General features: G+C 41.7%; 1 protein-coding gene across 1 annotated transcript in view; it reads right to left on the bottom strand.

Moving 5' to 3' along the window:
• The window catches only part of glceb (glucuronic acid epimerase b), a 62,845-nt gene that overhangs the window by 19,873 nt on the left and 29,978 nt on the right, over positions 1-12,994 (bottom strand). The window contains exons 2-3 of the mRNA XM_071536235.1: positions 10,950-11,063; positions 584-1,113 (exon numbers count right to left, since the gene is read on the bottom strand). Of these exons, the coding sequence (XP_071392336.1) occupies positions 584-1,100 (517 nt within the window). The 5' untranslated portion in view covers positions 1,101-1,113; positions 10,950-11,063. The remainder of the gene's footprint in view (positions 1-583; positions 1,114-10,949; positions 11,064-12,994) is intronic.

Genomic DNA, 12,994 nt, shown 5'->3' with positions numbered 1-12,994 from the left:
GGCATTTTACCTGGACCTTCTAGTAACAACGGCACTTCATGTAAAAGTGCACAGCAAGCATAAACAGTAAAATTTCAATATAGCACTGTGTTTAACAGTTTTGTTCTCATGACTGCATGACATTGCTGGCAAAACATACTTTTTATCCAATCACATTTATGCAATTGGCTATTAGATACCTACCTATATAATAGCCAATCGCAATATACATCTAGTATCTTGAGTTTTATGGTAACTAACTGCCTAAATGTTATATAACCTGTTGCCCATATTATGATGATTAACATAGCATGTATTAAAACACTATTACTGATGCATAATGGGTGGGGAACAGTCGATGAAAATAGGACAACGGATAATCAGAACACCATGCAGTTGTAGTGCTATGTGTGTAGCAGGTAGAGCGTCACAGCAACGCAATGCTGATGGCGACAAGATGCACTCCCTCTCGTGTAGCTTCTAGGTTAAGCACCATTGTGTGGCACTTACGTCAAGGTCTGAATCGGGTCCTTTTTCTTAAATCCGTATTTCAGAGAGATACTAATTTAATCTACATTAAATAAATTACTGGAACAACTCTTACCTTCCACCCCACTGATGCACTTGACACGGTCACGGACCTCCACATTGTATCCCTCAAATGACATGAAGACGCCATCGGGGTGGTAGGGCTCGCGCTGCGTGTACACCTTGGAATAGCTGTGCTGGAACTCGAAACGGTCGTAGCCGTCGTACTGCACCACCTTGCCGTACACCTCAAAGTATTTTTCCATCCAACTGAAGGGCAGGTAGATGTCTCCGCCCTCCCGCCGGCCTTTGACAGTGGTGTCGTCATTAATCAGGCAGTCGATTTCCTCGTACTTGATCCCGCCAACAACACCAACAACAGGTGGGGGCTCTGGGGGTTGCGGAGGCTGCTGCTGGCTGCTGATGCTAGCATCGCCCACCTTGGGACTGGGAGCGACCGGGGGAGCACGGGGTAGGAAGCGCAGGGAGGTGTCGCTGGAGCAGCGGTTCCACAGCAGCACAGTGATGAGCGTGAAGAGGGCGCAGATAACAATGAGGGTCTTGTAGTTCACCCGGGCAGCCAGGCAACGCATGGTCACAGCTCACCTGCACGACAGAGACACAAAAGTAGGATACGTTAGTGGCGTGTATGTTTGATAAGTTGTTACGAGCAGGTTAATTCAAAACTTTAAAAAATACACACACTCAAATTGTTCAACATGCTGCACCAACTATGACCTTCAATTGCCTACAGACCTCGCCTTTTACTGCCTCATTTCTTTGATGGCTGAACAGGATGAAATTATTTTGCATTGACCCATCATGCCCTACTGAATCACTGTTATTAAAGAGCGAAGGATAAACTGAAGAGATCCATCTGCATATGCACACAGCCAAGGACGGATAGCATAGCATCAAAAGCAACTGTCAGTGGCAAAACTAGAGAATACTGACTTAACCATTCTGTTTACTTGCAGGTAGGTGTCACACTCCAGTTCAGTGAAAGAAATCAACTGAATCAAATGAATACTGCTTATACCACAGACAAAACCCCTTAACAAGTGTGAGTGATCTAAAATTGAGTTGAATGCAACCAAAAGAAATCATTTAGCAAACCATCAAATGCCAATCAGCTCTAGGGTAAATAGCGCTGTGTGTTGAGCAGCAATAGACTGTACAGTATAAATAGCCGTTATCCAGTAATTCTCCCATTCCCTCTTAAAAGGATAAGGGGCTTTGGGCACCAAAGCCTGTTCTTACAGATGAACCTGAGAGAATGCTGCTTGAAACAAAACTCCTCCTCTGGAATAGAGGGCAAGTTGTGACTTTTGACAAATATACAATTCTGTCTGTTTCTTGTGTGAGGAGACTGTCTTCAACAACTTGGATGAATCAGAAGCACCTGAAGAGAGGCTGGTAAGTGTAGAGGGAACTGGGGGTACTTGAGACCAAGTCTAGATGGACAGAGGCCTGAAATATCGCATTGAGCAAATCGGGCATGTTACAGAGCCAATCAGTCTGGCTCCATGCTTCGTGTCTGCCATGTTTCTCTGGCATTTTCATCGACCCAGCAAAAAAAATCAATAGGTAAACTGGGGCCACCTCCTCCACACTAATTACAACTTACTGCTCAAGAATTTAGAAATACAGCAATGACAGAGCCAGGCCCTCCGATGAAAGAGGAGGATGGGAGGAAATTCATTACTCCCCAAGATCATCTCAATGCCTCAGCTTAAACCAGCCACTCCTAAAGGTCAGTGCAATTAATGTGTATTAATTGGACAATGGGGGCAATCTGCCATAGCAACACAAAGTCAAATTACAGTGCTAGTGGCCTCTCTAACAAAGTTACTCTCTTGGATGTGTCGTCTAAAAGGCTTTGAGGGCTCTCTAACAAGCAATGTTGAGGCAGTGTGAGCTGGTGGAAGATGATGAAGTATAGGCTCCTTGTTAAGAAAGGCTCAGCAGCAAAAGAGTAAAGTCCAAACACTGAACTGAGGCTCTGTCCCTGTAATAAGAGTGGTAAACCGGTGTTGGTTGAGATGTAACATTTCCATGACATTTCCGACAACATTTACCCCCCCCCCCCCCCCAATACACAACTGATTCATTTTCAAGCCCAAAGAGAAAAAACCCAACTTGGATATTTCCTTCCTCTAATGTTCTAGTTTCAAAATTGTTGTCTTCCTGTGAAAAAAATCTGCCTTGGCTTATCTCTCTCTGCTTGCTAAATTATTGCCACATATAAAAAAGTATCATTGATATTTGGAGAAATGTCAGTGTAGTGAGGAGATGAAAGATTGGGCTGGTGGGAGCTCTGACAATGCTGAAAATACAAGGCGGAACTGCACCCTGGAAGATAAGTACGGCCCGCCTTGTCAGGGAACCGACTATAAATAATTGGCTCTTTTTATGGTAGTTTGCTGCCAACGTTGAGGCTCAAGGTGGATGGTCATGGGCTCGGGCTTTGCAGCGTGGGAACTGTCCTGAGTCAGTGAGTTAAATACAGCCTAAACTTGACCAGGCAAAAAATACTACTATGTTTTCTACTGCTGGTTAATTACCTCAATTCATAAGATTTTTTTGGCCTTTCTTCTTCATGATAGCTTCACAGGATGACATGCGCCAAGGATCCTAGGCCAGACTCAAAGCCAGGATGTCGCTTGTGTATTGAGATTTACGCACAAAGAATACCATTTCTTTATCCACTGATGATTTATGTAAACCATATCTGTTGCTGTGCACAGTGTAAATGCAGGGCAAACAACATTTTACCTAGTTGGCCAGACAGTAGCTGTATTTCTTGTGTGTTTTGACCCAAATGCACGTATATGTCCATAAGATGTGGATGGGCCTCGGTGTAATCCAGGGGTTATCAGCTCAACTCTTAAAGTGTTGCGCAGATGTAATCCCTCTGGTAATAACTGAGTTGCTCTTGTGACGTAGAAAGAAAAGTACACTGACATAAAATACTAAAAATAAACAGATGTGACTGGACAGGATGTGGAAGACAATCCTGTTGGAGGATAAAAGCCTTCCATGCTTGACAGATTGAGGCAAAAGACACTGGAAAAGAAGAGGAGCTTTTCGGCTTACACACTCCCAATGTCCCGTTTCAGGAAATTGGAAAGTGTTTGAAAAAGCAGGTGGCGACATGAGACCTCAGCATTTTAAATGATAGCATCAGTCTTTGTGCATGTCCTGAATGACCAAACATGGCTCTCTGTATGTATTATGTTAGTTGGTAGCCAAGGTGATTGCACCAGGGTTATGCCCATCCTTTCTGTCCTAAATGCCGTGATGCACAACCATTCCCAGGGATAGAGGGGGAGGGAAAGAGTGTCTGCATAATGAACCAGGCTTGGGCGTTTTTGGTATTCTTATCAAATCCAATTCCCACTATCATTTGATTCTTTACTGATTGTCAATACTAATTCTTATAATGTAATTTTTTTGTAAGAAAATGTTTCTAGCAAATTAACAAATACATTAAGACCTTTATAATTACTATTGTAGATTACATTTAGATCCTTAACAAGTGGGTCTTCTCACATTTCTATTAAATTAAATAGCTTTTACAGTGACTAATAATTAGAGCTGCAACGATTAATCGATTAATCGATTAGTTGTCAACTATTAAAGTAATCGCCAACTATTTTGATAATCAATTAATCGGTTTGAGTAATTTTTTAAGAAAAATAAGTCAAAATTCTCTGATTCCAGCTTCTTAAATGTGAATATTTTCTGGTTTCTTTACTCCTCTATGACAGTAAACTGAATATCTTTGGGTTGTGGACAAAACAAGACATTTGAGGACGTCATCTTGGGCTTTGGGAAACACTGAGCGACATTTTTCACCATTTTCTGACATTTTATAGACCGAACAACTATTCGATTAATCGAGAAAATAATCGACAGATTAATCGACAATGAAAATAATCGTTAGTTGCAGCCCTACTAATAATGATGATATTTTTGTAGGTTCTTATATTCAAATAAAGCCTCAATGTATTAAAATCCACAAATACTGCACTGATTGCGTAACGATAACTGGGATATCAGTATTACCCTTTGCTTACCCAAAAATTATACTTAACTGTGGAAACTGTGGAACTGTGACCTCATCATTGATCTGTGACATTCCCCCACTCTCTTGAGGGATGCAATGTGGAAGTGCCATGCAACCATGCTGTCTCATGGAGATGGTCAACTGAGAGCGTTTGTACTTCTATTCGTGACAAATGTGGAGGAGGGGGTCTGTGGGAAGTTTGAGCCGTGTGGCTATTTAAGAAAATATATAGAATATATTCAATTGTAATTGTCATTCATTTACGTGTAAACATTAGCAAAAGCCTGGGGGATTTATGTGTGTGTTGAAGCTGTATTAGGGGCATATTGTGGGAATGGATACAGTAGCATATTTAAAACCACAATATTCTCTTATATTACACCATGCTGAGACAAATGCTTCATCATGTTTGAGATGTTAGTTCCTTTCCCAAGGAACACATTTTTACTTTTGCATCTAGCAATAATTTTTTTTTCTACGCTCATAAATCTAAGCCAAACATTAGAGCCCCATTCAGTCCGTTTGCAATCAGCTATGGTTCCATAGCTTTGCAAACAGAGCAGTATTGAGATAAGCTGTATACTGCAACTGATAATGTGACTCATCTTCAGCCAGGCGTCTGCGAGTGTGCAACTGGCAATCCAAGAGAGCTATATTATCGCTGTGAGCACCCATATGGCGAGCATGTGAATTCTCAGGTATCAATATGCAGAATCACATCAGAGGAACTCCCAATCCCATGAAAGAAATTTGATGCTGGTTCTATGTTTCCAACTCTACGAGGAAGTACATTCAGATGCTACTGATCGTTAAATACTTGAAGTTGAAGACTGATGGCAGCCCCAATGTTTCCCATGAGCAGTGAAAACAGCCTCGCATAGCCTCTCCTTAACCCTCCCAAAGGGGAATTTCCTTTGCTGTCCTTGGCCTCCACTGTGGCCCTGGCACCCAGGGCCTTGGAAGCACAGGGGCCACATTGTCCTACTAAGCAGACATAACAGCCATATGGGTGGGGGTGGAATAGTGGGGAGAGACTGGCTCTGGCACTGGGGACCACAGAGGCTGAGAAAGGCTTGCTTTCAGGTTTTATGGTCCTTGTGACTGGATGCTTTCACTCCATTAGCCTTATGGATGTTGGAACCAATTCACTCACTCATTATGTTTCCTCCATCTTTATTGCACTGGGCACTGATGCTGTGGCAAAATGAGGTGAACTGTTAGAATGTGACTTCTAGAAATGGGGCCTGAAGCCTTTTCACTGGGGGCCATACCTGACCCAGGTAAGTGCGAGTATGTTATGCGATACGCCATGATCTGGATAGTGTAAACATTATATGTGCCAAACCCTTCAGGCCATTTTTGTCACAGCAAAAGATCAGAAACCAGTACACCCAAAGCATGCCAAGACTTGAAAATCATATCAGCAGATGAAAAGCAGAATCAAACGCAGAGCACTGCTATGAGGCATTATTATATGGTGAAAAATGCAGCCTGACACCAACGGCAATGCTCGAAAAATGCCTCAACACTGCTGGAATTGGTGTATTCGAACAGAGGTGTGTTGAAAAGATGCTTTGAGATGGTAATGATGAAAGGAACAGGAACATTGATGCAAGGACCAGGGAGCCGTAAACACAGGGCATATAAGGTCATAAGGTGGGGGGTCTCACATGTCCGATTATTCACAGCTTTTTTTTGCCGCTTTCGGAGATCACCACAGGCCGGGCTTCGATGACAAGTACTTTCCCGTAAGGCTGAGCTGTGATGGATTGTTAACATATCAGGGATGCACTGGCAGTTGCTTCATGAAATGCACTGAGCCCCTCCCTGGCTTACAAGTATCCAATTCCACCTCAGATGTGGACAGGCTGTTCAAGACACCAGCTGGAGAGTTCATTTTAAACAAATGCAAAACTCTGGATGCCTTTATGACCATCTCCCCTGTTTAAGATGAGAAAGTAAAGTATGAAGTACAGGTAAAAAGTAATAAAAGAGCAATCAAACCCAGAGAATAAAGGGACTAAAATACAGCTTAAAAACACTGAGGGAAAAACGACTATAATATTCCTATAGTATTATTATAGGGACTTAGTGTGTGTATGAATCTCTAGAGTGAGTTTCTAGGGAGTGGGTATCATCATTCATTCATTGGTTTTAATCGGGAAACTGAACTTTTGGCACAATAAATAAAGAGACCATATTTAGGTAATATTTAGATTTTCTCTTTCTTCACAGTGTATAAATACACCAACAAGTCAAAATAGTGTATTTCCATGCTTCACAGATGCAAGCGGCTCTGGCAAAAATTAGAAAAGAAGTGTAAAAAGAACGGAATGGCTGAAAATGCCACAAAGCTCCTGTACCACGCCGGGTGGACACAGCAACACTGGATAACATGGTTGTTTGTCACTCTGACACGGGCACGTCTAAAAATGTGTCTGGTGGGCCTTGAACCCACGATTGTGCACCTTGGCAATGATATGCTTTACCAACCAAAACTAAACTCAAAAGTGATGCAGCATGCAGGCTCATGTAGTCTTTATAGCTGTGTCTTGCAATGGCACATGTGCAGTAAAGTTTTTTGACATTTTTGGGACCAACCGAGTGACTAACTGCTGGTTGCAGCTATAAAGATATGAAGAGGCTAAAACCTGCCCTAATATACTATATTATGCCATTAAACTGCTGTAGTGTAGTGACCTTGTTGAAAGGCACCGCTAGCCAAACTAGCTGCTAATCTCTGTCCTGGTTCCCAGTGCAGATTAAACCCTTTACAACATGTCAAGCCCACTGCAGCACAGTGCCTAGTGATGGGTAAATGGAGTTGTTTTTATTCTCCTGCTGTCCTCTGGTGTAAAAATCACAAGCAGCCATCATTGCGATAAAGGCTGAGTGCTAGTGAGCTGCCCTTGGGGAGCTATTGGAGCAGAAGCCCAGTGTTTGCGTGCGGCGCAGGTGTTCCAGCCCTAACTAAACTCCTGACATTTTCAGTGCTCTCCTCCACGGGTGAAGTCAGGTGGGGGTTTCAGACTGCCTGTAAATTATCAGCTCATGCTGGAGCTGAGAGGCATGTTAGGTAGGTGGAAGGAGGCTGTGTGTGTGTGTGCATATTGAGGAAGAGGGGGGTTAGAGGGTTGTCTGTGTCACGCTTTGTATGCGATTATGATAATATGTAGGCGGAAGGATGAAGCCAAGGAAACAACTCATTGGGAAAAAAAACAACTTTTTGCATCTTTATCCAACAGCCATTTAGAGTAGGATGCTTCCCTCGGTCCCTTCTCCATCTGTTGCACTTGCTCACACTTCATTAGAATTCAGTGAGTGAGTGGTGATGGTCAACAATAGAAGCCAACCTTTTCAGCACCAAAATATGTTAATATTTCCTACCACGCATGTTATTTGCTACTAGGCATGTATGCCAGCAAAAAAACCAAACAAACAAACAAACAAAACTTTGTCTTTCTTAAGAAATGTGGAAACAAAGAGGCTGTTTTTTCTGTCAATGCTATTTCCAGTTCCAGATAACGGCCCTGCTCCACTACAGCCATTGAGCGTCAGGCATTTTCCATCAGCTGTCAGCCATCGAAGGAATGATTCCTTTACCAGCAGTGAAAGATGCTCCACTGCTCGCATTGCGTCCACGTTGCGACCGATGACTGCGTCCAAGCGAAAAAAATCGCTGAGGTTCAATTCACGATGGCTGATGCACGTGTTCTCCCTCATTGAAATACAGTTGAATTGATTGATTTCTGGTGAATCCATTCAAAAGTCAACGTGCTCTGTGGAGCAGGGAGAACGTCACGCTGGCGCAACGGTGATGGCAACGTGACGCAATGCTGGTAGTGGAGCTCTAAAGTAAGACAGACATAAAAGCAAGCTTAATGTGACATCTGACTTCACAAAAAGCATCAACTTAAGTTCAATTTTGACATAATTTTATCATTTTGGCAATGCATTTGTATCTTCAAATATGCCTTTGATGAGGTATACCTTGCCAGGTGAGAGAGAGTCGTAGATTGTGGTAGGTTGTGTTTGCAATAACAAGAAGGCAGGATGAACCCTGTTTAGTGAAGCATTAGAAAGTTGTTGGAGATTCTTTGTTAAAACAATTTCTATTCACTATTAAAATATTTGGCAAGCTCTTGCGAAAAACAAAGAAAAGCACTTAATTTTTCTCAAATGAATGTATTCTGGGTTTGTTCATTCTTTTGTTTCAATTGTGAGGAGCTCGGGAGGAACAGCTCAGTAAGAGCCAGGCTCTGTGTGTTCGTTGGTTGGTTGGTTCATGCGGAATGTTTTTTTTTTCAATATGCAGTGCTTAGGGAAATTACGGTATGCTCTCTTTACGCTAGTGGTCAAGTCAATGTATCGGGCCGATTTGGCAACTAAAAGCTCTGATATGACTTTTTTTTTTTCATTCAGTTTTCATTCATAAAAGCTTACACTGGTTTGATTTCTGCACACTAACTGCTCCAGCATTTGGCCTTATAAGATGATCTGGTAAACTAAAAAAGTAGCCCAAGCCTACACTAAATGTAGCCTATTAAATTGTATTGTACTGGTAATACGCGACGTGAAAAGTTGATAATTATATTATGTTTGTTTATAAAGGGAGCTTTAAGTTTTCTATGAACATGAAAAACTGTCACAGGCCGTGTGCTGCGTTCTTCTTCTATTCATTTAAAACACACCACTGTTGCTCAGGCGTATCTTGCATCTGCCACCTGGTGGTCAAGATTTGTATTACTGGTGTATGCTCGCATTTGGCCTTACATCCAACTGGTATTATTATTATTATTATTATTTTTTACACCTGCCCAGCTCTAGTGCCCTTTATATTACAAGTATCAAAAATATAAGTCTCTCTCTCCTGCCACTAAGCTTGCCAAAGCAGAACTGGCATTAAACAACCTGGTGTTTCTGACTGGAAATGAGATATGGCCACCTTCCTTTCGCTGTTGCTAAAAAGAATGACAGATGCCTGGCTAACAAACATACGTCAACACAGACAGACCAACATGTAAATTTGCATTAATGCTCAACAATAAAACATTGTTTATCTCTCTTAGAGCCAGCCGAGAAAAGAGGAAACTGCTTTGAAGTTAATGCGCCTGTACGTTTTATCTGTAGTGGGGGATTAAGCAGGTCATTACCAAAAAGCTTATAACAGAGGCCTACTGAGGGATTAAGCAAACTCCTAATCAAATGGAGGAGAGAACTCAGAAAAAAAAATATGAACACTTTTTCTATGCCATTATGAAGACATTCATCTATCGTTTTAGAGGCAGGTTATGCCAACAAGTAGCTTGCTCCTGCTGCACCGTAAAAAAAAAAAAGATTTATGAGAAGAAACAGGGTGGCAAATCTGCACAATGGAGCTTATGTTGTTAAAGTTTTGGAAAAAAATAAAAATCATGCCATGGCAGGATTAATACTCTTGGGACCATGACCATGTGACATAGCCCCCTCAGGTTTCATCCATGGCATGAAATGGTGAGGCAAAAAAAAAATATTGCCATTCCCCAAAGATTATGACGGTACCACATGGAGCTGTGTGTCAGCGTCTGAATTCTCACAAGTGCAACAGTCTCTCGCCATGCAGACACCCAATTAAAAGTCTGATACAAACTAATGAATGCAGAGAAAGTTCAAAGAGCTCCCTCTTTCCTTATGTTATCAAAGTTGATTCAGTGATGACAAGAAGAGAAAATGCAGGGCTTAGGGGGAGTTGTACTTGCCTGATATCAGACAAAATTGTCAACTCGTTACGCTACATTTCCATCTTCAGTCTGACATTGCCTCCACTCTAACCGATTTCCGTGGGGGAGGGGGATTCGATTTTACCTAACCAATCACTAGAGACCAACGTATCCGCCTGAATCTAACGTAATTTTAAGTCGACACTGATGCGCAAAAAACATCTCCCCTTTGAATGAATGCCTTCAAAGCAGAGTGCTGTTCGGATTTCTAAGTAATTGGTACTTTTAATCGCTTTAGAACAGCCTCGATAGCAGCGTCTATCTTGTCTATAGCGGTCACCATTGTTGTAATTACTCCTCCTTGGTTCCGGTGCACAGCTTGACAACAGCTTGACAACGGCGGTAGTCCCACCCGTGGCGCTGATTGGCTAATCGTTAGTCCCCCGGCGCTCATTGGACCAATCATTTTTCAACCGAGAAACCGCTGTTTCATGTCACGATGCCAGACCAGAATCAGTCAACTCGATGGAGTGGGCGGATTCAAAGGTCTGGACCCAGGCAAGAGTTGTACAGCTATGCTCACTCATTTAAACAAGCAAGACTGGGTTACTGTTCATGGCAGCTTTAAGAAGATCATGGAGAAATTCTAAGACTGTAGATGTACAGGTACTGACCTCTAATCCATTCACCAAGAAACGGCAAACTGGCTCGACATCCTGTCGACATCCACCACAAGTAATCCAACTGCTGGTTCTTCCGGTAATCTCTATTTGCAGATTCTTCAGCACCTACACATGAGACAGGAGCAAGTGGAACTTCATTATAGCGACTAACAAACATGCATATTACTTAGGCATTATGCTTGGCTTAATGATGGATTTTGGGATATAGGGTACATTACAACACAATCACCTAGGAATGCAGGGTAAAGTAGGCAAGCATACATGCTTTGTGATTCCACTGCAGGGTAACACAGGCTGTTCCATTACCAGATTACCAGGTCTCTACATGTTAGTGAGAAATCTATCTGATCTATCACAAACTGGGAACTGTTTCAGTCAATCCATCAAGTCCTTCCATAATGTCCTTCCACAAAGTCCACAGAATTTCATTTCTCAAAAAAACAACAACAAAAAAACAGCATTTTGCATGTTAATTATATGGATGCCTTTCTTATAAAGGCAATTATGTCTTCTACCATTGCCATACACCCAACCTTAGACTTATCTAACTGAAGCCTGCACAAAATGTCTTCAGTCTGATGCAGGCTCTACAGTTAAGTCTTATAAAAAACTGTTGAAGAATTGATCCCCAAATACTCCAAGCATCTTGGTCTTTTATTAGGTTGTACATTTTCAAAATGAAATCCCTTAACCAGGCTAAATGTTTCTTGAAGTAAATTATGATTGATGGCTCCTGCCTGCTAAGCAGCTTTTTAACACCAACTTTTCTGAGGGAAACAAAAATGATTGTTGCTTTTTGACCGGCGTTAAATTACACACTTACATCAATACTCCATTGAATTATACATTGAATGCACTATAAATGATGATGAGGAAACAAATAAATGTTTGTAATTGCAGGCATGATGAATTTACAGGCCGTCCAACAGCAGGGTCATTAATGTACAACCAATCTATCATAGCAAATGTGCAGAGAGTGACATGGATATTTTACTCCGCAATTAATCTCACCAATATAAATTTCCTAACAGCTTCTGTCGAAAGAGGCTGTTAAACTAAAGATGGTGCTAAATCACCGTGTCAAAGAGAGCCTATTGATCTTTTTATGAAATTAGCTTATTGACAAAGCACTTAAATTAGATATTATAGAAATTATATGAGCTGGGCGCCCACCAGTCTTCGCTTCAGCTACTGCAGTTTTACAGTGCTTGAAGAATAAAGAGCGTGAGCCAGCCAAGAGTAGACACGGCAGAAAAGTTGGACAATAAAATGTTAATAGCAGCCGGGCAAGTCACATGGTTGGATTTGCTGTGGACTGGGTGAAGATTCTGGTTGGAAAATTCTTTTCACACTGGAATATTTAATTGCATGTGATGTACCGCTCTTGTCATTGAACTACAGAAAGCAAAAGCATGTAAAGTCTACAAGACTTCACTGCCTTGCAAATCACACATGACAACAGGTACTCTTTTGAATACTCTGATGCCAAGCCAATAAGGATGAAACTTTTTAAGTTGTCCCTGTATCAAAACTATGGATCTCATAGATGCAACATATGGAGATGCAGCTAGATGCAACTCCATATGCAGAGCATTAGCGATGAACTAATTTGCCTTTACTGATATGTCCAAAACACAAGAGGATTTTTTTTCCCATGAACTGATACATAAAAAAATGTCTGGTCTGTATGATCATTATCCATTTTGTGATAAACTACTCCCACCATGCCAGCAGCAGACATGTGACAGACATGATAAAGGTGTTTGTGCATTATTGATGACACATTTACTACTCCATTAAAATGTTTCTGCTGATAGGCCATTTGAACCAGCAAATTTTTTTTTACTAGCAATCATATGAAGGAAGTCATTGAGCTGTTTCTGTGACTCACTGAGAAAAAGCACTTTGTCTGAGGAATAAAATGGTGGGGGGTGGAGGAAGGGCAGAGGTACACACACAAGGGATAACATTTAAACGGCGTAAACAGCTCTAGTTGCCCTCAGGTGATCACTGAAGTCATCATCTACACTGGTATC

This window comes from Centroberyx affinis, unplaced genomic scaffold, assembly GCF_046629955.1.
Source record: "Centroberyx affinis isolate AG114_WGS23_722 - 3 ecotype Tasmania unplaced genomic scaffold, CSIRO-AGI_Caff_v1 ptg002845l_1, whole genome shotgun sequence".
NCBI classification, from domain to species: Eukaryota; Metazoa; Chordata; class Actinopteri; order Beryciformes; family Berycidae; genus Centroberyx; species Centroberyx affinis.
Note: the sequence above shows the minus strand (reverse complement) of the source record. Positions and strands in the feature narration are given on the sequence as shown.